The sequence below is a fragment of the Lepidochelys kempii genome, chromosome 4 (assembly GCF_965140285.1).
Source record: "Lepidochelys kempii isolate rLepKem1 chromosome 4, rLepKem1.hap1, whole genome shotgun sequence".
Taxonomy (NCBI): domain Eukaryota; kingdom Metazoa; phylum Chordata; order Testudines; family Cheloniidae; genus Lepidochelys; species Lepidochelys kempii.
In genome coordinates, this window is record NC_136383.1 from 97,875,087 (window position 1) to 97,902,410 (window position 27,324).

At 41.7% G+C, this 27,324-nt stretch overlaps 2 protein-coding genes across 6 annotated transcripts in view; one reads left to right on the plus strand and one right to left on the minus strand.

The window, feature by feature from the left end:
- The window catches only part of FAM114A1 (family with sequence similarity 114 member A1), a 75,119-nt gene extending 68,110 nt beyond the window's left edge, over positions 1–7,009 (minus strand). The window contains exons 1-3 of one of the 2 annotated variants that reach the window (XM_073342284.2): positions 6,882–7,009; positions 5,120–5,292; positions 483–832 (exon numbers count right to left, since the gene is read on the minus strand). In XM_073342284.2, the coding sequence (XP_073198385.1) occupies positions 483–832; positions 5,120–5,174 (405 nt within the window). In that variant the 5' untranslated portion in view covers positions 5,175–5,292; positions 6,882–7,009. The remainder of the gene's footprint in view (positions 1–482; positions 833–5,119; positions 5,293–6,881) is intronic. The other variant, XM_073342283.2, reaches the window with a different exon arrangement.
- On the plus strand, positions 6,430–26,440 carry LOC140910679 (toll-like receptor 6). 4 transcript variants are annotated; one of them, XM_073342282.2, is made up of 2 exons: positions 6,430–6,477; positions 23,026–26,440. In XM_073342282.2, exon 2 carries the CDS (start codon positions 23,093–23,095, stop codon positions 25,067–25,069), a length of 1,977 nt encoding a protein of 658 aa, XP_073198383.2. In that variant the 5' UTR covers positions 6,430–6,477; positions 23,026–23,092; the 3' UTR covers positions 25,070–26,440. The 4 variants fall into 4 exon arrangements, with proteins under 4 accessions (XP_073198383.2, XP_073198382.2, XP_073198379.2 ...); XM_073342281.2 differs by lacking the exon at positions 6,430–6,477 and adding an exon at positions 9,298–9,360; XM_073342278.2 differs by lacking the exon at positions 6,430–6,477 and adding an exon at positions 19,220–19,286 and having other exon boundaries at positions 23,026–26,439.
- The last annotated feature ends 884 nt before the right edge of the window (positions 26,441–27,324 follow it).

The following is a 27,324-nucleotide window of genomic DNA, read 5'->3' on the forward strand; positions in this document are numbered from 1 at the left end:
TGTGGATAAATTGTAGAGAGTCCAGCGAAGGGCAACAAAAATGATTAGGGGTCTGGAACACATGAGGAGAGGCTGAGGGAACTGGGATTGTTTAGTCTCCAGAAGAGAAGAATGAGGGGGGGATTTGATAGCTGCTTTTAACTACCTGAAAGGTGGATCCAAAGAGGATGGATCTAGCCTATTCTCAGTGATAGCAGATGACAGGACAAGGAGTAATGGTCTCAAGTTGCAGTGGGGGAGATTTAGGTTGGATATTAGGAAAAACTTTTTCACTAGGAGGGTGGTGAAACACTGGAATGCGTTACCTAGGGAGGTGGTGGAATCCCCTTCCTTAGAAGTTTTTAAGGTCGGGCTTGACAAAGCCCTGGCTGGGATGATTTAGTTGGGAATTGGTCCTGCTCTGGGCAGGGAGTTGGACTAGATGACCTCCAGAGGTCCCTTCCAACTCTGATATTCTATGATTCTATTCTATGATTACTTACTGGACTGCTTTGTTCATTCGGTGTCACTTCTGATCCAGGTTCAGGATCAAGACTCACAGACTCACTGCAGTCAGTAGGTATGTTTTCAGTCACCTCTCCACTGGAAGGCTGATTTGCAATTACTTCTGCAGTCAAAGGATTTTCATTGATAACCATGTCCCCTTCTTGTTCATTACTAGTATTATGAGAAACTTGTCTCTGTTCATCTTGGAAAGACCCATGCAAGATCCCAGCTGTTTCACTGTGTTCTGCTGCATCATTAGACAACACATCACTGCTAAGCATTGCCATTACTTCAGGTTTTCCTTCAACGGGTATTGCATCACTTGCGCCATCAGACATTTTTATTTCTGCTTAAAAAAAGCAAAGAAATTAGTATATTTATATTAGCTAATCAAAGTAATTTCAAATCCCATAAACTCTTAAATGACACAAGGCACTGAAATATATAGCCTTCCTCGCCATCCACAGCATGCTAATAATGATACAGAAGACTACAGAAGTTTGCGTTGTAAATTTGCAGTGTTTCATCTACAGAAATCATCAGGGTCCATTTGGGAAGGCTAGTTATAGCCCTTGATCTTGTAGGAACTCCCACTGATGTCAATGAGAGACTCAGGTGGCGACCAAGGAGAGGACCTAGAATCCATGTAAGTAACACTGATTGCTTCATCTAAAGAAATCTTGCAGATTTAAAACCCTACATAGATTTGCCCCAGACTTTTTCTTTTCTTCACATTATAGACTAATAGACTCTAAGGCTAGATGGACCATCATGATCATCTAGTCTGACCTCTTGCACATTGCCGGCCAAAAAACCTCACCCACACTCCTGTAGTAGGTCCATAGCCTCTGGATGAGTTACTGAAATTCTCTTTGCTTGTTTAGCATTGGCTTCCGCTAGGTCCCGCCCATTATCTCACCAATGCAAGTGCAAGAAGAGCAGCCTCTCTGTAACCCTTGACATCTGGAACAATGTTTCTAGTATCCGTCCTACATGCCATTCATACTCTAATCTCATGTGAAAACTGAATTTTTCTTTTCTACAGCCATTTTTTAAACTTTGAATCAGAACTGCATTATTTAACTCTGTAAAGCATTTTCAAGTACTATTTGTATGAAAACTATTGTAAAACATGCATTCTGATGTATAAAATTGTGCTGTTCAATAGCTGTGGGGGTGCACGCAGTCCATTCTTAAAAGTGTATTTTGTGACTCTTCCAGCTCTAGCAAATCCCACTTACAGTGGGTTTGATTCTGATTTCACTTGTACTGATGAAAACTAGGAGTAACTCTACTGAAGTCAATGGGCTGATTCCAGCTCTTGTGGCCCCTTTACACTGTATGGTGTAAAGGGACCATGCAGTGGGCCCTGGGGGGAATTTCTCTGAAAAGTCATCAGTTGAGCCCTAAAGCCCCCCACAGGAGCATACTGTGGGCAGACCTGGGCCAGAGACTTCCCAGACAGGTCTGGTTGGCTAACCTGGGTAATGCTGGGTAAAAGCAGACACTGGGGCTGCTCTGTAACTTATACTGGGGACTGCTCTGGTTCCCAAAGTAGCCTGGAGTCCAAGAGACAAAAAGATGGTATAAAGCCATCTTTGCGTGATATTCTTCCTGGACTGCACCTTCTCTGCCACACCTCCTGATCCCATCTCATTGAGCCTCTCAGAATCAGGCATAATGAGCGTAAGCATCTGATGCACACAGAAAAATTGAGGGGAAAGCGTTTAAAGAAAAACTGAGAAACTATTCAGAACTTAGAGCAGGATATATGAGAGAGAGTATAGATGCATTTATTAAAACTCAGCTCTTTATTAATTACCTACAGCCACAGGTGACATGACGTGACAGTTCAGAAGTCTGTTTTACATGCAAGGCTGCTGAGAACACAACCATATAAAGCACAACAGGGGAGAGAGCACTGGAAAATAATTAATAGATTTTAAGGACAGATGGGAATATTCAGATCATCCAGTCTGACTGTATGTATAACTCAGTCCAGAAAACTTCACCCAGTAATTTTGGTAGTGAAGGGAGCTGTTCTTCTTTACTACATAACTGAACACTATTGAAATGTAGCAGTTTGTAATACCATCAGTTGCTGCAGAGAATTTACCTGAATGTAAGTCTTGGAAGACTAATGAAGGAGAACTGCTTTTCAGATATACTGGGCTTGATTCTTCTCTCATACCAGTTTTACACAAATGTAGGATCTTTAACTCCCATGGAGTTACTTCAGATTTACAACAGTGAGTTATGAATATGAATATATGAATACATACCTATCAAGTGTACAGTTTTAGTAGGTACATTCCTCATTTTAGACCCAAATGTACTTCTGTCCCAGACAAATATGGTGCTGTCTCATGTTTTTAATGACTGTTTTTTCATTTGACATTTCTAACACCAGTAATTAAACTGATAGAAAATTTTACATGCAATAAATAAGCGAGCCCCCCATTCAAGCTTTTTCTGGTATATGAAGTTGGTTATATAATTTAGGAATGTAATTCATTTTAACTGTTGGTAATTCACACTTTGGGTTTTGGCTACTTGAGTTCTATATAGATATATTTGTAATGATTAAGACTATACAAAGAATCTGATTGATATGATTTAAACAGAACTGGCTGGATTCTGATCTTGCTTACACTCATGTAAATTAGGAGTAGCTTAACTGAAGAGTTAAACTGGTAGAAAAAGAGAGAGGAGAGTTATTCCCTATATATCTGAAATTAAAACTTTTTCCTTCACTTTTCAGTTAATTCTTGTTAATGTTAGCTCATTTTCAGTCCTTTATAGTCTAATAGGAAATAGCAACATTTGAAGTTAAAATCATGTGATGATTGTAAATTAATGAAATTGCATGTATGCAAAAAAAAAAATGTAGATAGATTGGAGTCTGATCCTAAGCTCTAAGCAGCTTGAAAGATCACATCCTGAGAAGTACAGAGGACATCATACAAGTGGTTCCATTCTTCTCTCTCCAAAAGGCCCCAGAGAGTGTTTTGGGGGGAATTGTTCATTTGTCCTGAAGGATCTCATGTCAGAGCTACCACAGAGATTTATTTTCATTTGTCCCAAAGAGGTGAATGTAAGGCCATTGGGGGGAGAGAGGATTTGGGCTGCAGTGCCATAGGCATGCAGTGGACATACAGGCTCTGGGTTTCATTTTCATCAGTCCCAGATAACATAGTTTCCAGAGCCTGGCCACCAAATTAAGAATTGGATCAGAGGGTCCTGTCAGAAGCTTAATCTGAATGAAACAGCGGTGATGTTAGTGCATTGGGTTGGGAGAGAACTGGAGGGAAGGTCAGGGCATGGTTTCAGCAGGCATTCATTACTGAGATGACTTCTCCATGATTTGTTCAAGATCATTGCTATTTGAATGGTGTTTTGGGGCTCCTTGTTTGCTCCTAGAATTCCAAGTGGTTTTAGTAGCTCTCTGTTCTGTAATTCACATCTCCAGATGGTTGGGCAGAGCCCAGGTTTGTTGTTTTTTATTGAGGGTGCAGTATGCTTGTTTGAGGGCAGGATTGTCATTTTTTGTTATACATTTAAATAGTATTTATTTTTCCCACTTCCCCTCACTGAATTACTTTCCTCCTCCAATTGTGCTTGTGCTGAAAAAAACAACTGGTATAGTTGTTTTCAGTAGCACTTTACTTGCTGTGTAATGCAGCTTTTAACTCACACTTCTTACTTAAAAGAGTAACATGGGTGACAATTAACATTTCTGACCATGGTTCTTTGTAAACAGAGAAAGTTATCAATTCCTGAATCTGGTCTCTCTGACTCATCCAGAAAAGATTACGGCCGTGTACACATTAGACCTCTTCTTAAAATTTCACATTATTCCTTCCACAGGTGGAGCAATAGAGAGTGCTGGGGCAGAGTGACTAGCAGCATTTTAATGGCCATGACATCTACTCCTGGTCTGAAAAGGAACTACACAAGAGTTAGGATGGAAATTTAAAAAAACCAAATCATCCCATGTAGAGAAGTCCTATGAATGCTGTGTAGATTGTATAATGAAAATCCACAAGGGGAAAGGAGTGACTGTTCAGCAATTACTGCAGCTGAGGAAAGAGTGGCAATGGCAGAGTCTAAAGGGTGTACTGTACAGGGATCACAGTTATCTATTGGTTGAGCACCACCAGTATGCCTGCCACTGCACATGGAAGACACAATCCCTGTTCCCAGGAGCTTTTAGTCTTCACCTTGAATGGTCGCTTAGGGTATGTCTATACTGCAATTAAACACCCCTGGCTGGCCTGTGTCAGCTGATTCAGGCTTGCAGGACTCAGGCTAAGGGGCTGTTTAATTGTGATGTATACATTTGGGGGGACATTCCCCCATCGCAAGGTCTCTGAACCTTAATGTCTATTCTGCAATTAAACAGCCCCATGAGCCCAAGTCAGCTGGCACAGACCAGCCATTAGTTTTTAATTGCAATATAGACATACACTTAGAATGTGCATTAATTATTTACGCTACACAATCTGTTCCACCTTATATTCAGCTGTGACACTCTGAGAACCTTTTCCAGACCTGAAGAAGAGCTCTGTGTAGCTCAAAGCTTGTCACTTTCACCAGCAGAACTTGGTGCAATAAAAGATAATACATCACCCACCTTGTTTCTTGAAAATGGTGTGGTCTTTAAAGTTTGTATTCAAAGCTGCAGCCATAGCAATACTGGAGGTGAGAATTCAAATCCTGTTCAGTAAATTTAGGAGTTTGAACTGTATTGTTTATCCAATTTTCAGTGTTGCATCCTTGAGGCAGGGACTGAGTCTTCCTCTGTGTCTGTACAGTTCCATGGATACCATTGACAGTACATGAACAATAAAAGTCACAGTTAAATAACAAGCACTTGGTGACATTTTAATTATTTGTTTATATTGTAATTTACTTATCTTTGGAAAACACATTTACAACTCACACTGTTGCAGATTTATCACAGTGTTAGCAATGTTTGCCATTATGAGTATGGCAAATACCACAAATACTGAAGTACAGATACATTCTGTCTAGGTTTTAATGGTGCTCACTGGCTGATGATTCTGGTGGCATTACATGAAGAGAAATAGTTTGTTTCTAGTTAAAAGGACAGATTCTATCCAGAGATATTTGCACACAACTTCCATTGAATTCAGTGGAATTATGTGCATGTATATCCTGATTGCACAATTTAGCACTAATAGCTTCATTATGAGCCTAATCTAGCAAAGATTTATATACACTTGTAAATTTGACTGATACATGCATACATAAGACTTTACAGGATTGGATCCTATATTTAGAAACTCACTCAAGTTCATCCTAAGTGCAGCTGGTCAGTTAAACCCCTTCCCCAATGAGCTAGGTAGGTATACAGCATTCTACCAGACAGGGGCTAAAAATAGTTTGCAGAAAGAAAGGAAACAAAAAGAGCAATGAAAATCCCTGTTTCAACCCAGCATAATGTGTAATTCAGGTGGTCATGCATATGATCTTACAAAAAAGTAGCCTACATTCACATTAAAAAGCAATTGAATCAGTTAGCTCCTCTGTATCTAAACCAAGTACATGGAACTATATTCTTCTGTAGGTTTCAAGGAAGACTCAGGACCACGTTTACACATGCTGCAAACAGACATTTCTGTTGATGTTAGTGGAGCTGCATCCACTTATACCAGTTTGAAATCCGGTGTAAAGTTAGGAAAAGCGACACGAAGCTGTAAGAAAACAAAGATAGTTCCGCACTTGAGTGCATTCCAAATGCTAGGTCTCCTGTTGTCTTGCAGCTGCTGTCACCCTGAAGGCCACACCAGACTTTGAAAAGACCACTGCAGTGCCAGCAGCAAGTAGTTTAGAAGTTCACTTTTGGGATTAGCTTGCCCCCTGCTGGTTTCCAGTTTTACGCGCATAGTTCAGATTTCCTCAAAAGCAAAGCTGAAAGCACAACTGCAGAGCGGCCTTTCAAAATAAATCTCTGCGCACTGACGCCGGGTATTCTGCAAATGGTCAGGTCAGGGCATGTTTTTAAGCGGCAGCTGTTTCCCCTTTGGTTAGGGTCCTTAATTAATTGTACGCTTGACGCTGATGGGGTTCTGGAGAACCCCAGGGAAATACCGGCTGCAGGGGAGAAGTGGTGGAAAGATATTCGGGGGCGAGGGGGCAGCTCCCATTTCAGTGCGAAGTGCCACGAAGCCGGGAAAGCAGCCCGCTGGAAGGACTGCTGTTATTAACCCCGCGCCCGGCTCTCAGGGCACGAAGCAGGAGCGGCAAGAACTCCGGGCCGCTGAAGGCCGGTGGGACCGAGTTTCCCCCGGGGCAGGGAAAGTTTCTTTGAAATCTCTCTGGAAGACAGCCTCAGAAGCGGGGGAAGAAGGGGAAATCGCTTAGTTCCTTACCGCTTCGCAGCTGAGCTGTGCCTGAGCCGACGCGCCCCCCGCTCCTTCCGCGTCCCCGCCGCGCCACGTCGGCAGGCACCGGGACAGGGCGGAGGAGGAGGAAGAGGAGGAAGCCGGGCAGCCGCTGGCCGGCGGGGGGAGGGCTCTTGCCTCGCCTCGCCTCGGCGCGCTGGCGCGGCTGCCTAGCGCAAAAGGCTCGCTCGAGCTTTCCAAGCTTGGCTCGGGCCAGCGCAGCCCCGCGGGCTGGAGAGGACGGCGTGGCTCGCAGCTGCCGGAGTGGGGACGGGTGGAGCCCGGGGCGCCCCTCGGGGTGCTCCCTCCCCCCCGGGCTTTAAGCTTCTCCGAGCTGAAATCAGTCCTTTGTATTCGAACTGCCCTTAAAAGAAGCAACCCGCCACGACCCTCTGTTTGTTTGGCCTTGATACCTTTTGTGCAATTGCCTCAGGGATTCCCCTCCCCTCCCCCGGTCTTTCTTCTGCGCCTCTAATGCTGACCCATAGACTGAGGGAGATTATTAAGCGATGGATGCTGAGATTTTCCAAGCGGCTCCTTGTAATGGGAATTGGGCACCCAAATCCTGGAGGCAGCTTTGAAAATCTCAGCCTGGATCGATCGCTGCTTGCCCTTCTGGCGGGTGGTGTAGACAAGCCCTGTTGCGACTTAAATAGAGGAACGTTGGAGGAACTATTGCCCTGCTATTCCCAAAGCATTGGAATTACTGTGATCTCATTTGATCACTTTCACGATTGACCAGCTCTCTTTTTTGTAAGGTTTATTTCTATAACTTTAGGCACCTAAAAAACCAGAACTCATTCCTTTCATGAGGAGAGGACTGTCCCCTTTGAGGTAGTCATTTCAAAGCGATTAGCCTCTGAGGAGGAAGGATAGCTGTAGTGAGCCTTTTTATCTAAAAGGAAGGAGTCACAACCTAAACTCTGCACATAAGGGCAGTGTAGCAGCAGGCGAGAAGATGAAATGGAGAGAAAGGTGAAGGGGGAGAGGGTTAGCTGGGATTCATTGGCAGAAGTGGTCCAAGGGAGAGTGGTGAGAATTATGAGCAGAAATGCAGGTATAGGTAATGATAATTTATGTCAGGGTTTTGTTACATAACAATATAAAATTTAAGGCCCAAAGATTTCCCCTCAGATATGTGCATTCAGTTTCTATTGATTTTAACTAGTGTTATAGGCTTGTTGTAACTCAGAGGAAAAAGCAAAGGCTTGAACTGAGTGGGACTCAGGCTAACACAATTCTCCTTGTTAAAACAAATGGATTTATCACAGTGTATATTTCTTCTACTTTGAGAAATGTACCAAAATGTAAAAATAAATAAATAGCCTTAACAAGCTGTTTTTCATACCTGTCATTATGTTTTAATATTTATGCTGGCACCAGATGTTACATGACAGGACTGTGTAGGTCATGGTATGGCACCAAAAATGTAATGTGTATCGATGCCCCTCTCCAACAGGGCCGAATGTATACTTGCCAATATTTTCAATTATTCTTATCTATATTTTTGTTTGTGGTAGCACCTCTAAGCCCCAGTTAATTATTAAATTCCTTGTAGAATATTGAAATCAAATTGAGGAGGAGAAATGTGTGGAAGCCTTGTAGAGCTGGCGACACAATGGAGTTATGACAGAGTAGGAGCTGGGAAACAGCTTCTGTCAGACCCTTGTGTTTAGTGATTAATTCTCATATTTTTCTGAGGCAGTGATGACACCCTCATACAGTATCAGCTGTACACCACTGGACAAATTACACAATATTAGCTAAATGCATCATCTTTCAGTAGCAAAGAAAATTGGTAGATTGCAATTTCTTGCTTTTTGTTTCTGCTTTTTCTGATCCTTCAGTGAAATAAATGTGACTACCTATGTGCATAAAGTTAAGTATGTTGAGTACTTGCAGGAGTATTTGCAGTATAATACATGAGTATTTGCAAGGCCGGGAGCCCTAGTTTTTTTTTTTTCAATCTCTGCATTGAGTGAACCAGGATGTTAAAAAAAATTCAGAATTGTTCATACTAATTTCCAGGAAGTTACTGTTCACTTTGGGTACCAATAATGTTGTGAAACAAGTTCTGAATCATCTTTTGACTAAGAGAAAGTTGATTGCAGCCTCTTGCCAAACAACTTGTGGTTCTTGTCTCCTTATTTCTCCACTTTCTTCCTCATTTTATTGTAGGGCAGGACTCTTCAGTTTCATTCTATGGAAAGTTAGTGTGTAGATTCATCAGAGCTTTTTGCCACTTTTGTTGTTCTTCCTCTGCTGGAGAAAAGGAAAAATAGTTACTCTTGTGTAGTGTTGCTATAGGAGCATAAGGAAATACGTTACGATTCATTAAGGAATTTTACGAACAGAAAAGTATCTCAGTACCCCCAAATACGTTGTGGTGCTCATAGAAGCACCATTAAAACCAAACAACTTTTCAATAAATTTATTAAGGAAAATACTCTGAAGTTCCCATTTTAAGGTAGGTGAGACCAGAATAAATATTGAGTAAATATATTTCCAGGGCATTTTAATAAGGATAGAAAAATCAGTGCAGACCAATGATTATTACCAACATATTTTATATGTTTTTATTGATTTTTGACATATAGTATATATTGACAATTAAATCTTGAAAAATACGGAGGCTTGTCCTCTGCTTTGTAGTGGATTTGGTGGAATTTAAAAAAAAACACTCTTTTGACTTGAGCTGAAGAGGATAAGTGAAGCTCAGTAACTGGAGATCTATTTTACTCTTGATGGATGGTGGAGTTTCGGACTGACAAGGAAGCTAGTCTTAGAGTGCTAGTTTTACAAACTCTGTAGAAGCCTGTGCGTGGATCAGAAATGTACAAACAAACATATAAAGTTTTTAGCTAGGATGAATGTGTATTGGAAATGAATAAGCCAATGATATATGTCCTGCTGTTAAGTGTAACAATTTATTTTCTTAAGCATAGAGATTTCTTTAACTGAATTTATTTTTCCGTAGTTATGGTTTTAAATTTTGTTTTTGCATTTCTCACGTTAGTTGATAAAAATACAGTAGTTAATTCCACTTATTGTTTCTTATGAATTAGTGCAATGCTGAAATGTCTGGGTTGCAAACAATGCATAGGAATATTTAGTTCTTTCAAAAATAGTTCACACAGAAAATTAACTGTAAACAGAAAGTCATGGAAACATTTCTTTTGGTCTCAGTTTAATAAAAGTTTGTTCTAAATCTAAATTTGGGGCCAGATTTGACCTGATGTCTCTTTAATGTGCACTTTATGGTTTCTAGGAATGGAACTTGCTCTTTAAGAAATGAATGAATTCAGTGCTGCAAAATTTAAAAAAAAATGTTGAGAAGGTACTGGGTGCAAGAGGTGCATTAGTGCTGCTCCTGCCCTCAGTGGGACATAACAAGGTAGTTCTGGTTTGGGAGGACATACCCTCCCTACTCATGCTCCAGCAAATGGTTGCACCTATGAATGAGCATGGTGAAGTATAATGGTTAACAGTGCATTAGCACTCATGAGAATGTGCTTGTTTCACTTTTCTAATTTATACTTTTATTTACAATATGTTAATCAGATAATATATAGGTATGAGTACTGAATTCAAACAGTGTCAATGGCCAGCCAGTTTGGCCTTATAATCACAGGGCTACTTCACCATAACTGCTCTGATATATGACCGTCCCCTTCAGATTAAATAAAGTGTATTATGCACCATGTTCACTAGGGCAATAGACATTTTATAACAAGACTTTTGGATGTTGCCTGCCTCCTGAAGTTTATCAGAGAGCACAGTCTTTACAGATGGCCATAATTGCCATGACAGAGGATAGATGTTGATGTGGTTTGGATATAACTGGTTCCTAGGCCATTTAGGCCTTGTCTACACTATGAAATTAGGTCGAATTTATAGAAATCAGTTCTGTAGAAAGCGTTCTTATACAGTCGACCGTGTGTGTCCCCACACAAATGCTCTAAGTGCATGTAGTCGGCAGAGTGTGTCCACAGTACCGAGGCAAGCATCGACTTCCGGAGCATTGCACTGTGGGTGGCTATCCCACAGTTCCCGCAGTCTCCACGGCCCATTTGAATTCTGGGTAGAAATCCCAGTGCCTGATGGAGCTAACACATTGTCGCGGGTGGTTCTGGGTACATATCGTCAGGCCCCCCTTCCCTCCCTCCCTCTGTGAAAGCAAGGGCAGACAATCATTTTGCGCCTTTTTTCTTCGGTTACCTGTGCAGACGCCATACCGCGGCAAGCATGGAGCCTGCTCAGCTAACCGTCACCGTATATCTCCTGGGTGCTGGCAGACGCGGTACTGCATTGCTACACAGCAGCAGTTTATTGCCTTTTGGCAGCAGACAGTGCAGTATGACTGGTAGCCATCGTCTCGACGTAGTCCAGGGTGCTCTTTTAACTGACCTCAATGAGGTCAGGGGAACCTGGGCAAACATGGGAGTGACTCAGCCAGGTCATTTCCCTTTTAAGTTTCGTTTCATGGTGATTCAGTCTTACTGGCAGTGTCTTTTAATCTGCAGCCAGCAGAAGACGATGGCCAGCAGTCATACTGCACCGTCTTCTGCCGAGCACCCAGGAGATGAGGATGGCTAGCGGTCGTACTGCACAGTCTGCTGCCAGCAAGATGTATAAAGATAGATGAAGTGGCTCAAAACAAGAAATAGACCAGATTTATTTTGTATTCATTTTCTCCTCCCTCCCTCCCTTTGTGAAATCAATGGCCTGCTAAACCCAGTTTTGAGTTCTATCCTTGAGGTTTTGAGTTCTATCCTTGAGGGAGCCATTCTGTTTCTCACAAAGCCACCCCCTTTGTTGATTTTAATTCCCTGTAAGCCATGTCGTCAGTCGCCCCTCCCTCCATCAGAGCAATGGCAGACAATCGTTCCGCGCCTTTTTTCTGTGCAGACGCCATACCACGGCAAGCATGGAGCCCGCTCAGATCACTTAGGCAATTAGGAGCACATTAAACACCACACGCATTATCCAGCAGTATATGCAGCAACATAACCTGGCAAAGCGAAACCGGGCGAGTAGGCGACGTCACCGCGATGACGAGAGTGATGAGGACATGGACACAGACTTCTCTCAAAGCACGGGCCCTGGCAATGTGGGCATCATGGTGCTAATGGGGCAGGTCCATGTGGTGGAACGCCGATTCTGGGCTCGAGAAACAAGCACAGACTGGTGGGACCACATAGTGTTGCAGGTCTGGGACGATTCCCAGTGGCTGTGAAACTTTCACATATGTAAGGGCACTTTCATGGAACATTGTGACTTGCTTTCCCCTGCCCTGAGGCACAAGAATACCAAGATGAGAGCAGCCCTCACAGTTGAGAAGCAAGTGGCAATAGCCCTGTGGAAGCTTGCAACTCCATATGCTGGAGCAAATTAGTTTGATCCTCCAGCAGCCTCAGCATTGAATCCTGTCTCCTCTCATCACGCTGCCGCCACTTTTCAGCTTCAGCCCTCTCTTCAGCCCGCCACTTACTCTCTTTAGCCTGCCACCTCTCCTTCCGGTCATTTTGTGCTTTCCTGCACTCTGGCATTGTCTGCCTCCACGCATTCGTTTGTGCTCTATCAACGTGGGAGGACAGCATGAGCTCAGAGAACATTTCATCGTGAGTGCGTTTTTTTCACCTTCTAATCTTTGCTAGCCTCTGGGAAGGAGAAGATCCTGTGATCCTTGAAACACATGCAGCTGGTGGAGAAAAAAAAAGGGACAGTGGTATTTAAAAAGACACATTTTATAGAACAATGGGTGCAGTCTTTCATGGTAAACCTTGCTGTTAACATTACATACATAGCACATGTGCTTTCGTTCCAAGGTCACATTTTACCTCCCCCCACTGCGTGCCTAGCCCCTCATCCCTCCCAGTGGCTAACAGCGGGGAACATTTCTGTTCAGCTACAGGCAAACAGCCCAGCAGGAATGGGCACCTCTGAATGTCCCCTTAAGAAAAGCACCCTATTTCAACCAGGTGACCATGAATGATATCACTCTCCTGAGGATAACACAGAGAGATGAAGAACGGATGTTGTTTGAACGCCAGCAAACATACACTGCAATGCGTTGTTCTACAACGATTCCCGAGTACGTGCTACTAGCCTGGAGTGGTAAAGTGTCCAACCATGGTGGACAGAATAAGGCTGCCCTCCCCAGAAACCTTTTGCAAAGGTTTTGGGCGTACATCCAGGAGAGCCATGAATGCCAGGGCAAATTAATCATTAAACACACTTGCTTTTAAACCATGTATAGTATTTTAAAAGGTACACTCACCAGAGGTCCCTTCTACACCTGGCGGGTCCGGGAGGCAGCCCTGGGTGGGTTCGGGGGGGGGGGGGGGGGTACTGGCTCCAGGTCCAGGGTGAGAAACAGTTCCCAGCTGTCGGGAAAACTGTTTTCTCTGCTTGCTTGTTGTGAGCTATCTACAACCTCATCATCATCATCTTTCTAGTCCCCAAAACCTTCTTCCGTGTTGCCTCCATCTCCATTGAAGGAGACAAACAACACGGCTGGGGTAGTGGTGGCTGAACCCCCTAAAATGGCATGCAGCTCATCATAGAAGCAGCATGTTTGGGGCTCTGATCCGGAGCGGCCGTTTGCCTCTTTGGTTTTCTGGTAGGCTTGCCACAGCTCCTTAAGTTTCACGCAGCACTGCTTCGGGTCCCTGTTATGACTTCTGTCCTTCATGCCCTGGGAGATTTTGACAAATGTTTTGGCATTTTGAAAACTGGAACGGAGTTCTGATAGCATGGATTCCTCTCCCCATACAGCGATCAGATCCCGTACCTCCCGTTTGATCCATGCTGGAGCTCTTTTGTGATTCTGGGACTCCATCATGGTCACCTCTGCTGATGAGCTCTGCATGGTCACCTGCAGCTCGCCACACTGATCAAACAGGAAATTGAAATTCAAAAGTTTGCAGGCCTTTTCCTGTCTACCTGGCCAGTGCATCTGAGTTGAGAGTGCTGTACAGAGCGGTCACAATGGAGCACTCTGGGATAGCTCCCGGAGGCCAATACCGTCTAATTGTGTCCACAGTACCTCAAATTCTACCCGGCAAGGCCAATTTCAGTGCTAATCTCCTTGTCAGGTGTGGAGTAAGGAAATCGATTTTAAGACCCCTTTAAGTCGAAAAAAAGGGCTTCGTCATGTGGACGGGTGCAGGGTTAAATTGATTTAATGCTGCTAAATTCAACCTTAACTCCTAGTGTAGACCAAGGCTGAGAGTTGCGCAGACAATACACAACACTGTGAATTTTTTTTGGAAGCATGTGAACATTTTTGCTTCTTTCATTTTTGTATATTTTGACTGCTGAGCTTTTTGAAGTACATTGGCACAACAGAGGAGGACAGGGAGTTACCATAGTGCTTGTCCATATTATGTTGTGTTTTCGCCTGTATTATCTTTCTCCTCCTTTTCCTGACACCAGGTGTCAAGGCAGATTCCCTACTCTGACACTTCGAGAGCAGAAGGTGGGGGGCCCGCAAGGATTTAAAAAAATTAATACTTGCCACTTTGGGCTTGTATTAAATCCTGAAGGTTACAGCTTTTCTCTGACCTTGGCTTGGTAAATGCTTCCACCACCCAAGTGAAAAACTGCCTCTTGCAAATCCTGGAAAAACTCACTTGGGAAGTTTTCCCTGAGGCCCCTCGGCTTTGCCACCCCTCCCTCGGGGAAGCCGAGAAAGAAAACAAACAAAAAGGAAACCCAGCTGTTGCCACCAGCTAATTGAAAAACATATGCACAGACCTTTTAAGACACAAAACCAATTAGGTTCTTAAAAAAGGTAAATTTTATTAAAAACAAAAAAATACCATATGTCATAAATATAAAGGGAAGGGTAAACCCCTTTGAAATCCCTCCTGGCCAGGGGAAAGCTCCTCTCACCTGTAAAGGGTTAAGAAGCTAAAGGTAACCTCGCTGGCACCTGACCAAAATGACCAATGAGGAGACAAGATACTTTCAAAAGCTGGGAGGAGGGAGAGAAACAAAGGGTCTGGTCTGTCTGTAGTCGTCTTGGCCGGGGACAGAACAGGAATGGAGTCTTAGAACTTTTAGTAAGTAATCTAGCTAGGTATGTGTTAGCTTATGATTTCTTTAAATGGCTGAGAAAAGAATTGTGCTGAATAGAATAACTATTTCTGTCTGTGTATCTTTTTTGTAACTTAAGGTTTTGCCTAGAGGGGTTTTCTATGTTTTGAATCATAGAATATCAGGGTTGGAAGGGACCCCTGAAGGTCATCTAGTCCAACCCCCTGCTTGAAGCAGGACCAATTCCCAGTTAAATCATCCCAGCCAGGGCTTTGTCAAGCCTGACCTTAAAAATCTCTAAGGAAGGAGATTCTACCACCTCCCTAGGTAACGCATTCCAGTGTTTCACCACCCTCTTAGTGAAAAAGTTTTTCCTAATATCCAATCTAAACCTCCCCCACTGCAACTTGAGACCATTACTCCTCGTTCTGTCATCTGCTACCATTGAGAACAGTCTAGAGCCATCCTCTTTGGAACCCCCTTTCAGGTAGTTGAAAGCAGCTATCAAATCCCCCCTCATTCTTCTTTTCTGCAGGCTAAACAATCCCAGCTCCCTCAGCCTCTCCTCATAAGTCATGTGTTCTAGACCCCTAATCATTTTTGTTGCCCTTCGCCGGACTCTCTCCAATTTATCCACATCCTTCTTGTAGTGTGGAGCCCAAAACTGGACACAGTACTCCAGATGAGGCCTCACCAATGTCGAATAGAGGGGAACGATCACGTCCCTCGATCTGCTCGCTATGCCCCTACTTATACATCCCAAAATGCCATTGGCCTTCTTGGCAACAAGGGCACACTGCTGACTCATATCCAGCTTCTCATCCACTGTCACCCCTAGGTCTTTTTCCGCAGAACTGCTGCCTAGCCATTCGGTCCCTAGTCTGTAGCTGTGCATTGGGTTCTTCCCTCCTAAGTACAGGACCCTGCACTTATCCTTATTGAACCTCATCAGATTTCTTTTGGCCCAATCCTCCAATTTGTCTAGGTCCTTCTGTATCCTATCCCTCCCCTCCAGCGTATCTACCACTCCTCCCAGTTTAGTATCATCCGCAAATTTGCTGAGAGTGCAATCCACACCATCCTCCAGATCATTTATGAAGATATTGAACAAAACCGGCCCCAGGACCAACCCTTGGGGCACTCCGCTTGATACCGGCTGCCAACTAGACATGGAGCCATTGATCACTACCCGTTGAGCCCGACAATCTAGCCAGCTTTCTACCCACCTTATAGTGCATTCATCCAGCCCATACTTCCTTAACTTGCTGACAAGAATACTGTGGGAGACCGTGTCAAAAGCTTTGCTAAAGTCAAGAAACAATACATCCACTGCTTTCCCTTCATCCACAGAACCAGTAATCTCATCATAAAAGGCGATTAGATTAGTCAGGCATGACCTTCCCTTGGTGAATCCATGCTGGCTGTTCCTGATCACTTTCCTCTCATGCAAGTGCTTCAGGATTGATTCTTTGAGGACCTGCTCCATGATTTTTCCAGGGACTGAGGTGAGGCTGACTGGCCTGTAGTTCCCAGGATCCTCCTTCTTCCCTTTTTTAAAGATTGGCACTACATTAGCCTTTTTCCATTTAATTACCCTGTAAGGTATCTACCATCCTGATTTTACAGGGTGGATTTCTTTATTTCTATTTACTTCTATTTCTATTAAAAGTCTTCTTGTAAGAAAACTGAATGCTTTTTCATTGTTCTCAGATCCAAGGGTTTGGGTCTGTGGTCACCTATGCAAATTGGTGAGGCTTTTTATCCAACATTTCCCAGGAAAGGGGGGGTGCAAGTGTTGGGAGGATTTTTCATTGTTCTTAGATCCAAGGGTCTGGGTCTGTAGTCACCTAGGCAAATTGGTGAGGCTTTTTACCAAACCTTGTCCAGAAAGTGGGGTGCAAGGTTTTGGGAAGTATTTTGGGGGGAAAGAGGTGTCCAAACAGCTCTTCCCCAGTAACCAGTATTTGTTTGGTGGTGGTAGTGGCCAATCCAAGGACAAAGGGTGGAATATTTTGTACCTTGGGGAAGTTTTGACCTAAGCTGGTAAAGAGAAGCTTAGGAGGTTTTTCATGTAGGTCCTGTACCCTAGCGTTCAGAGTGGGGAAGGAACCTTGACACCATACATCGGGAACTTGGGCTTTTGCTAGATTTTAAAAGAGCAATTCCAAAAATTAAGCACCCAAAATAGTTTTTTGGGGGTTCAACTTAAAGGTTACAAGCAAACAAAAGCATCTGGGGTTAGCACAGAGGAGTCCACAAGCCTTACAGAAAATAAAAGAAATAAACCTAATCGTGTCTGTCTAAACATTCCCTGTCCCAATGAATCCTTCTAGGTATGGATGATGAATTTTCATACCTGGTCCAAACGTTACACAGCTTTCCAGCTGCCCCGTCTCTTCAGCCCATAGAGAACAACAGAGAGACAAAGGGAAAGCTTTTTCCCATTTTAAAAAGTTCTAGCCTTCCTATTGGTTCTTTTGGTCAGGGGTCCACTCCATTTTGTTTACCTGAGGGACTTTTTCACCCTTTACAGGTAAAGCAAGCAGCCACCAAGAGGGACTTTATAGCTAACTGGCTGGCTGGGTGTCCATAAAAGGTAGCTCTCTCCTTTCATTTATCAAACCAGGCTTGACTTAAATTTCAGAAATAAAACATGACATGACTAATGATGTTTAAGACAAAACCAGCCACTTTTAAGGTTGTTTCTTTGACTTCCTGGGCTATATCAATGTTGCATCATTATGTCAGGTCATTGTCTTGTGGCACCCTAAACTAGAAGGATGTGGAAAAATCTCAGTGATTTCAGTGGGATGACTTACTAAGTAAGTGCTAGTCTATATGAGTTAGGGTGGTAGATCTAGTCTCTGAATTAGATCTCAAGGAAAGTAAAGTTCTCAGGGACTGTTTTTGATGGTGTTATGGACTTTGTAAAATTAAGATATCACAAATCATCAAGTGGCACTGTCTTACAAGTCATAGTCTTACAGGTTTTTGTTGTTGGTTTTAGCATGCAAGAAGTGTATAATCTTTGAAGAAAAGCTGTGTTATTATGTAATCCATGCCTGATGGGAATGGTGATCTGTCCCCCTGCAGTGGCACCTAGACCACTTAACAATTAATGAGTCTGCTACAGCCTTAATTAAAAGGCAGGTGGCTTTTACCTCACACGACAAAGGATCATGCATTTAGCTCCAGAGATCCTAGGTTCAATCCTGCTTGCTGACAAATCCTGGTTGTCAGAGTTACAATTAGTTTTGCCATATAGGTTCTCCGTGGGAGCTGTGAAAAACAGCATGAGAGTTTGTTCTTTGCCTTAATCTCTCCAACAGAGTCAATTTCTTGCGTAGAGTTGCTTCGCTGGAACTGGGCTTGTGAGCTTGTGCTTAGGTTTCAGAAAGATGGGTTTTCTTGTGTGCTGTTTGTGACCACCTCTGTTCACGGACTGTTGTGTATCATGTAAATAAACTAGTTATACTTAGAATCTACACAGACTCCATGTCATTGATTATTCCTCCAATAAGAAGCTGACTTGCGGGGCCTCAGCATCTGCTACCACTTGACAGAGGGGTGACAATATAATAATAGGCCTATTTTTGTCTTGACTTCAATGTAGCTAGCACTGTTGCCTTTAAAGTAAAAGAGATCTATCATTCTCCCTTTCAGACCAATATGCAATTTAAATGGGACATAGTTACAAAAAATACTTTTAGAAACCATTTTATGACAGGTTTCAGAGTAGCAACCGTGTTAGTCTGTATTCGCAAAAAGAAAAGGAGTACTTGTGGCACCTTAGAGACTAACAAATTTATTTGAGCATGAGCTTTCGTGAGCTACAGCTCACTTCATCGGATGCATTCAGTGGCAGGAACTTACAACTAAACTATTTCAACTAAAATGACAAACTGCTCAAAACCAGAATTAGAATCATGCTTTTTGACTTAGATTATTATTTAGTTGCAGGAGAAGATATTTGGGTGTCAATGTAAAACTTGCTCAACAGAAGAAATATTTAATTTATTTTAAAACAAATTCAGTAGAAAGGGAAAGCAATTGATGGATCAGCTGAAATGAGGATTAAGGAATTTATCCTATTTAGGCTATTGCAAAGCATGAAACCATGTCGTTCAATAACATAATTAAATGAGCAAAAAGTTATATCAATAATGTCTGGAAAAATATAAATTTGTGGAAAAAATGTGTAATTTCATGAGAAGTCAGTAGATGGCACAAACAACTTTTGGAAGGTTTGAGTGTTGTTAAATGTTGTTATCCAAATGAGCTGTTTTACAGGAAGTTTGCTTTTTGTCTTTTCCTGTATAATTTTTCTGCTTATTTGCGCAGCAAGACTTCCTGGTAAGAAAGGACTATTAATTTATGTTTGTTTTAAATAGACCTCTGATTAACTTAAAGTGTTGTGTACTCTGCATCTTATTCAGAAAATGAGACGTGTTTTGTAAATCGTTTATGAACTAAAGTTTATTATTTGCTTTCTAGTCTGTGGGTGAGTGACTAGCATAACCTCATTTGAGTTCAGTAAATTCAGTGAAAGAAATTATAGCAATATAAACACCTTTATACTGGTATCACTGTGTCTACCTGAGAGCTTTGCACCGATTCAACTAAATCCATTTTTGTGCATGTGTGTGTTTTCAGGATTGGAGACAAAGCAACAATATATTTTACCTGTATCAATTATATATTTTTACATCAGGTTTGTGTCTTATAATGGTATCTTACAAAATATATGGCCATGCTTAAATGACTTTTCAATATATTCCATATATTTTGTGTGTTAATAGAGAGTTCTAATCTTAAATATTTAAAATGTATTTCAATTATGACAAGAATCCATGATTTCAGGAGTGCCTGGAGTTCAAGTGTGGAGAAAACAACAGTTTGCAGCGTTGTGCCCGTGTTGGTCCCAGGATATGAGCAAGACAAGTATCAGAGGGGTAGCTGTGTTAGTCTGTATCCACAAAAACAATGAGGAGTCCGGTGGCACCTTAAAGACTAACAGATTTATTTGGGCATAAGCTTTCATGGGTAAAAAACCCACTTCTTCTCCATGCATCTGAAGAAGTGAGGTTTTTACCCACGAACGCTTATGCCCAAATAAATCTGTTAGTCTTTAAGGTGCCACTGGACTCCTTGTTGTTGTTGAGCAAGATAAGGTGGATGAGGTAATATCTTTTATGGGACCAACTTCTGTTGGTGAAAGAGACAAGCTTTTGAGCTCTGTGGTTTGGAGCTTGAAAGCTTGTCTCTTTCAGAAAACAGTAGCAAAGTTTGCTTTTAGTTTCTCTCTGCCTGCATTCCGCTGGGTTTAGCTAGCTGCCTGCCTGCTGTCAGCTGTGTCAGTCACCAGTTTTCCTCGCTGTGCAGTTCTCTTAGCCTGTCAATCATATTTCTCTGATCCACTCACCCGCTGTGCCAGGTTTATACCTGTTTTAGAGTCTGATCCTGGGAGGGGCTGATCAGGTGCTGCCTAAGCTCAGAGTGAGAAATGAACACGTGACAAGAAGTGAGCTCCCAACATCTATGTTTTGATCTTAGTAGCTCAGATTTTGACCCTTTGTCAAATGAACATTTATTTCATACTAAGTGCAACAATTTTGGATTAAATAATAGTTGGAAATTTTGCCTAAGAACACAAATAAAATTGAATATATTCTGATTTTGAACACCACACTTTCCCTAACCAAAATACTAAACAAAGCCAAGAACTGGTAAGCTTTATTGGCCTCACAGGCTCTTTCTGGAAGAACTCTACCAAAACCTGTCTCATGTCTCTGGTGGAGGGAAGGCGGAGGGCTTTTCTTTGCCACCACACTTGGCAAGTTCCTTGCTGAATTTACACCTGTAATATATATATATATATGGCGAGCGTGACTGTCTGGGAGGGCACTGACTGCAATTCCATTGTAGAAGACTTCAACCACAACAATCTGTAGTTAACATTGGTTTTATTCAATTTACTTTGCGTGGGTGGTGAGTGGTCTTTTGGATGAGACCTTAAAAATCAAGATTTTGTCTGTTCTCCGTGTATAATAAGGATCCTATGGAACTTTAAACACAGTAGGGATTTGCCCATGTGAACTTGGCTTAAATTCCTCACCACTACCACACATATGGGTTGCCTATCTGGCTGCACCTACCAGGTAGGAGGTGATTGCATTTTATTGATGCTCTGCTTATCAAGTTTAAGTGCTTTGGGATCATTCAGAATGAAAATTGCCTTGACCACGGCTCTGTCAAATGTTAGTTCTCAATTAATTATAGACCCTAAAGATCACAGACGTGTTTTAACTCTTATCAATTTCATTGTACTACAGAGCATTCTGACTCGAAAAGAAACTCTGGGCATGAGAAAGTGGACAAAGAATGTACGAATGTATATGTAAATAATTTGACTCTAATGATCAACATTCAGGAATAAAGGAGGATTTATTTTAATAAAGCAGCTGGAAAATGTATAGCCTCCTTTCAGCTGGTACTTACCTATAAAACATGGCTGAAATTATGTTGTGGGCAATAAGGGCAGGGAAAGAAAGATGGTAATGTATATTTCAGGGCCTTATTCAGCTGAGCTGCAGCATCTCTTACATGAATGGGGCGGCATTTCACTTAAGGTTTGATCCTGCACAACACAGAAAGAGTGTTGTCCATACAAGCACAAGGTAAGAAGGTTGGGGCAGTGAATGCTGCTTTGCCCAGTCCTGTTGAGCTGTAGTACAGAGTAGCCAAGTTACTCATGCCTAGTAGCTGGAGTAAGTCCTAATATGGGAACAGATAGCTAAGTGTCTCATGCCATGCTGAGGATTGCATTTATACTGCCATTCTCTGCCCAGGCCCAGGTATCCACTGGGGACTACCATGATAAAAGCAAACTAAATTTAACTTGACACCTAAGCCAAACCCTGAACCTAGGTCTCTGGAGGTAAAAATGCTGCACCTCTTAGCCCCAAGATTTCTAATTTGTTTCTCATTCTGGTTCAACATACTTTTTTAAAAAGGTGTTGTAAGTCAATGAGTTGATCCTCTGTTACTTAGTGACCTGCTAAAAATTGTTAACATAAGTAAAGGTTTGGCAAGGAATGTCAGTATGTTACGTCTAATAAAGCAGTGGTTCTCAACCCGGAGTCCGGGGCCCTCTGGGGGTCCTCGAGCAGGCTTCAGGGGTCTGCCAAGCAGGGCTGGCATTAGACTTGCTGGGGCCTGGGGCGCCAAGCCCCACTACCCGGGGCTGAAGCCGAACCCTGAGCAACTTATCTTCTCTGGGCCCACTGTGGCATGGGGCCCCGGGCAATTGCCCTGCTTGCTGCCCCCTAATGCTGGCATAATTATTGTGGCACAGGTAGGCCATGGAGTTTTTATAGCATGTGGGGATCAGAAAGAAAAAGGTTGAGAACCCCTGTAATAAACTATAATTTCAAGGAGGGTTTGTGAGACTGGGAATGGGATGGAGCCTATTCTCCTCTGAGACCTTTCCCCTCCAGCTAGCCTTTTCCCTCCAGCCTAGGGTGGCAGTGACAGACAGGTATTGCTTTCTGATAGCTCTTTGACAGGTTATGTGAAATGAATTAGTTGTTGGTCTCAATCCAGTTCCTACTGGACAGAGGTTTATGTGACAAAACTTCTATCTACTGAGATTAATTGATTTCCTTGTTGGCAGCCTCAGGAAAGAACCCAAGGACTGGATGACCACGGAAACTCTTATTCCTAGGGTTAGTCCCTTTAGTTCAACAGTGAGGTGCATTTTGTACGGTCTGGGGAAACTTGCATTGTCCCTGCTCATGCATAAACTGTAGATTTCAGTCTCCTAAACTATCAGTCGGACACATTTTACAATAATGATATTAATTTTTTAAAAAAGAAGAGTTTAAAAAGTAGTAATTGTGTGTTTTCCCCCTTAAACAGACATGAATGAACATCAATGTGCGTTCCCTCTACTGAATGGCAGAGTGCACTCCATTGCTGTTAAAATCAGTTGGAGAGAAGGACACTCAGCACCTTCCAGAATTAGACCCTAACACTTATATTGGACACTCACTTAGTCATTACTAATAGTGATTTAATGTGAATTCTTTTATAGGATTAGAACCAGTATGGAGAAATGCTGAAGAAGGGCAACGAGCATCTATAAAGAATAACAAAACAACATGGCAGAAAACAGAAGACCCCTTACAAACTTTCTCCTTTGTAGTTGTGTCTTTATAATAACTCTCTGGAACAATATCAAGCCATCTGATGAAAATGAATTTATTGCAAACTATTCCAGCAGCTCACTAGAAGACCATTCTGATTATGAAACCAAGAGCCTGCCGCTCTCACGCACAAAGAGGCTTCAGTTTGCATCAGCAGATAACAGAATAAACCATTCCAGTTGGGATGTGGTACACAATACTTCGGACAGTTTAGTACTGTCAAATATCCCAGAGAATGGAATCAGTGATTTAATACAATTATTGTCAAAATTCAACAAAACCTCAGGATTACAAAATCTTACTCTGAACAATATTACAACGTCCTGGAAAAACTTTATTAGAATTCTTCAGATCGTGTGGCATACATCCATTGAATATTTCAATATCTTCGAGATGAAACTGTTGTCAGATATTAAAAAGCAATCCTTCAACTACACTGGTACTTCCATGAAAGCACTGATAATAACGAATGTTTCTATTGAAGTATTCTATTTTTCACAGGATGACCTATACCGCATATTTTCAGAGATGAACATTACAGCCTTGACGATATCTGATTCGAAGATAATACATATGCTTTGCCCTTCCGAACGAAGTCAATTTCGCTTTTTAAGCTTTTCAAACAATGATTTGACAGATATGGTTTTTCAAGGCTGTAATAAATTAGATCTCCTGGAAACACTTATTCTACAGAGGAATCAATTAAAAAAACTTTCCAAGGTGAGCTCCATGACGAGTAAAATGAAATCACTGAAACACTTGGACATAAGTAGGAACTTGTTGTATTACGATGAGAATGAAAATGAGAACCACTGCCACTGGGTTGGAATGCTAGCTAAACTGAATTTGTCCTCAAACAAATTGACAGACTCAGTTTTTGGATGTTTGCCAATCAGTGTCCAAATACTTGATCTACAAAATAACCAAATCAGAACTGTCCCCAAAGACATTACTGAACTGAAAGCTTTGAAAGAGCTAAACATTGCATTTAACAGGTTAACTGAGCTGCCTGGGTGTAGTCATTTTAGGGGTCTGGAATTACTGAATATAGAAGAGAATTCAGTTCTCACCCCATCATCTGACTTTTTCCACAGCTGTCAAAATATCAGAGCGCTCAGAGGAGGGCACAATCCATTCCAATGTTCTTGTGAACTACGAGACTTTGTTAATTTGGAAAAAAAATCAGGCGGAAGGTTGGTTGGCTGGCCAGAGTCTTATGTGTGTGAATATCCGGATGGCTTAAAGGGAACCCAGCTAAAGGACTTTCAGTTGTCTGAACTATCTTGCAATACAACTCTCTTGCTTGTTATAGCTCTAGTTGTCACAGTGGTGGTAGTGGTTGTGACATCCTTTCTGTGTATTTATTTTGATATAATGTGGTATTTGAAGATGATGTGGCAGTGGACACAAACAAAACGTCGGGTTTGGAACAGTCACCCTGAAGATCTGCAAAGCATTTTACAGTTTCATGCTTTTATTTCATACAGCGAACGGGATTCCCTCTGGGTGAAGAATCATCTGATCCCAAACCTGGAGAAGGAAGATGGGTCTGTACAGATCTGTCTGCATGAGAGGAACTTCATTCCTGGCAAAAGCATCATTGAGAACATTATCAACTGCATTGAGAAAAGCCACAAATCAATCTTTGTTTTGTCTCCCAATTTTGTCCAGAGTGAATGGTGCCACTATGAGCTTTACTTTGCCCATCACAAATTATTTAGTGAAAGTTCCAATAGCTTAATCCTCATTTTACTGGAACCAATCCCGCAGTATCTCATTCCTGCCAGATATCACAAGCTGAAAGCTCTCATGGCAAAGAGAACATACCTGGAGTGGCCAAAGGAGAAAAGCAAGCATGGCCTTTTCTGGGCTAACCTTAAGGCAACTATTAACAGTAACCTGCCAGTGTCCACTGAAATGATTGTGATGTAGATCGCAAGATAATTTACCAATTCTTGGATTTTATCTGTGTTAATTTTGCTTATAATGCAACTAGATGTGTAAGAAACTCAACTGATTTACTGTGGAATGACACTGTGTTAACCAAATCACTATCTTGCTCATAGTATTTGATTGTGTACCCACAAATACATGTAATACATGTAGAAATTATTATTTCCACTTCTATTAGTGAAATCATTGTGTAAAAAGTGTTCTTATATAGTTTGCCTATTATGAAAGGGCAGGAGAAGAAAATATTCATAATAATTCTACTGTTCTAATTATTTCTTGTTCAGATGTTCAGGGTGAATTTTTTTCTGGAGCTGTGTTCCCGTTAATACTAGTCATAATTGAAAATAATGGAAATGATGAGTGGGTTGGATGTAATGAAGTTTTGTAGCATCATGCTTTTTAAGGCTGAAATATGTCTACAAATAATTTTGTGCCTGGCATGTTCTGGAGTTATGGTCTTACAGAATTTCTTGCTTGTATTAAATAAAATATAAAAGAAAGTTCTTTCTTAGGACTATCACTGGATTTTTAGTTATGAGGAAATCTTAGCTGTACTAAGTAGTAAGAACGTAACATAATGGCCATACTGAGTCAGACCAATGGTCCATCTTGCCCAGTATCCTGTCTTCTGACAGTGGCCAGTACCAGATGCTTCAGAAGGAATGAACAGAATAGAGCAATTATTGAGTGATCCATTCTGTGTCCGCTTCTGGCAGTTTGGGAACACTCAAAGTTTGGGGTTTCATCCCTGACCATCTTGGTCAATAGCCATTAATGGACCCATCCTCCATGAACTTATGTAATTCTTTTTTGAACCCATTTATACTTTTGGCCTTCACAACCTCTCCAGGCAACAAGTTCCACAGGTTGACTGGGAGTTGTGTGAAAAAGTATGTCCTTGTGTTTGTTTTATTATTATTTTCATTGGATGACCCCGGGTTTTTGTGTCATGTGAAGGGGTAAATAACACTTCCCTATTCAGTTTCTCCACACCATTCATGATTTTATAGTCTCTATCATATCCCCCCTTAGTTATCTCCTTTCTAAGATGAACAGCATGATGTATTCACAGACTAGTTGCATTTAATGGAACTCTTCATGTGCTAAATGCTAAGCACATACTAAAGGGACTGATTCAAAGCCCATTTTTGTCAATCAGAGCCTTTCCTCCATCCATTAAGAAGCTTTCCTATGTAAGGCCTACAGGATTTAGCCCTATATTCCTCTTTTAATACTTCTTGCTTTGCTGCACTTAAGCATTCTGGTTGGCCTAGATCTGCTTACAAAGGAGGTACAAAATTTCTCAGAAATCTCTATTAATTAGTTACTGTGTATTAGTTAATACCTGAAGTTATGAAGAAAAATGTTTTACATGGTAATGCTCAAAATTGCTACAATCTACAAGGATCATATCAGTCCATAACAGCTCACTTCTTTGTATCTTATTTTTGATTAAAAGAAGTTACTATATATTTTGATAAAGTAACATGTTTTCTATTAGGAATTGACAAAGATATAACAGGAACAAAAGAGTCCTTTACTCTTTCAATTTACCACTTTATTGACCAGATTGCCCTTACTTGGAAACACCATAAATGGCCTGTTCATTTATAAAACACATTTTATTTTATTATAGCCAATTATCTCCTTCAGCAACTAATGAACAATCTACATTACTCTTCATTATTTTTAGCTGAGAGAGAGAGAGAGACTACACATAGTTTTGCACATATTTAGAAAATGTATTACATACATTGTATTAAAGTCTTTTTTATTTACAGAACATCAATAACAAAGCAAAATATGCATTAAAAAGGGGAATTCCCATGTGTTCTAGTTAGCGGGATTTTTTGGATAAGCAGAACTGATACTGAATTAGCCAATCTGTTTACTATTTCGATGCAGAAACTTCTCATTTTTGGTAGTTCTCCTTTCAGCTCCAGACAGTATATTTTAACTCTAATAGCCTATTCTCTTTGCATGTGTGGGAAACCCACAATGGATTTAGCCACAGGGCTTGGAAGGGAAGGGGTACAATATTGAGGGGAGGGTCTGGGGTTGCTGATGTTAGTGTGGCTCCATCAGAGGTCAACAGCTTTTCACTTTTGTTGCATGCTATCTTACAATTGTGTCAGAGTTTGGAGGTTTGCTCAGAGGGGAGTTTGGCAGAAGTGGTCCCAGTCACCCCACATGCGTTCAGGTTTGAGATATGGGAGAAAAACAGATGGCACAGA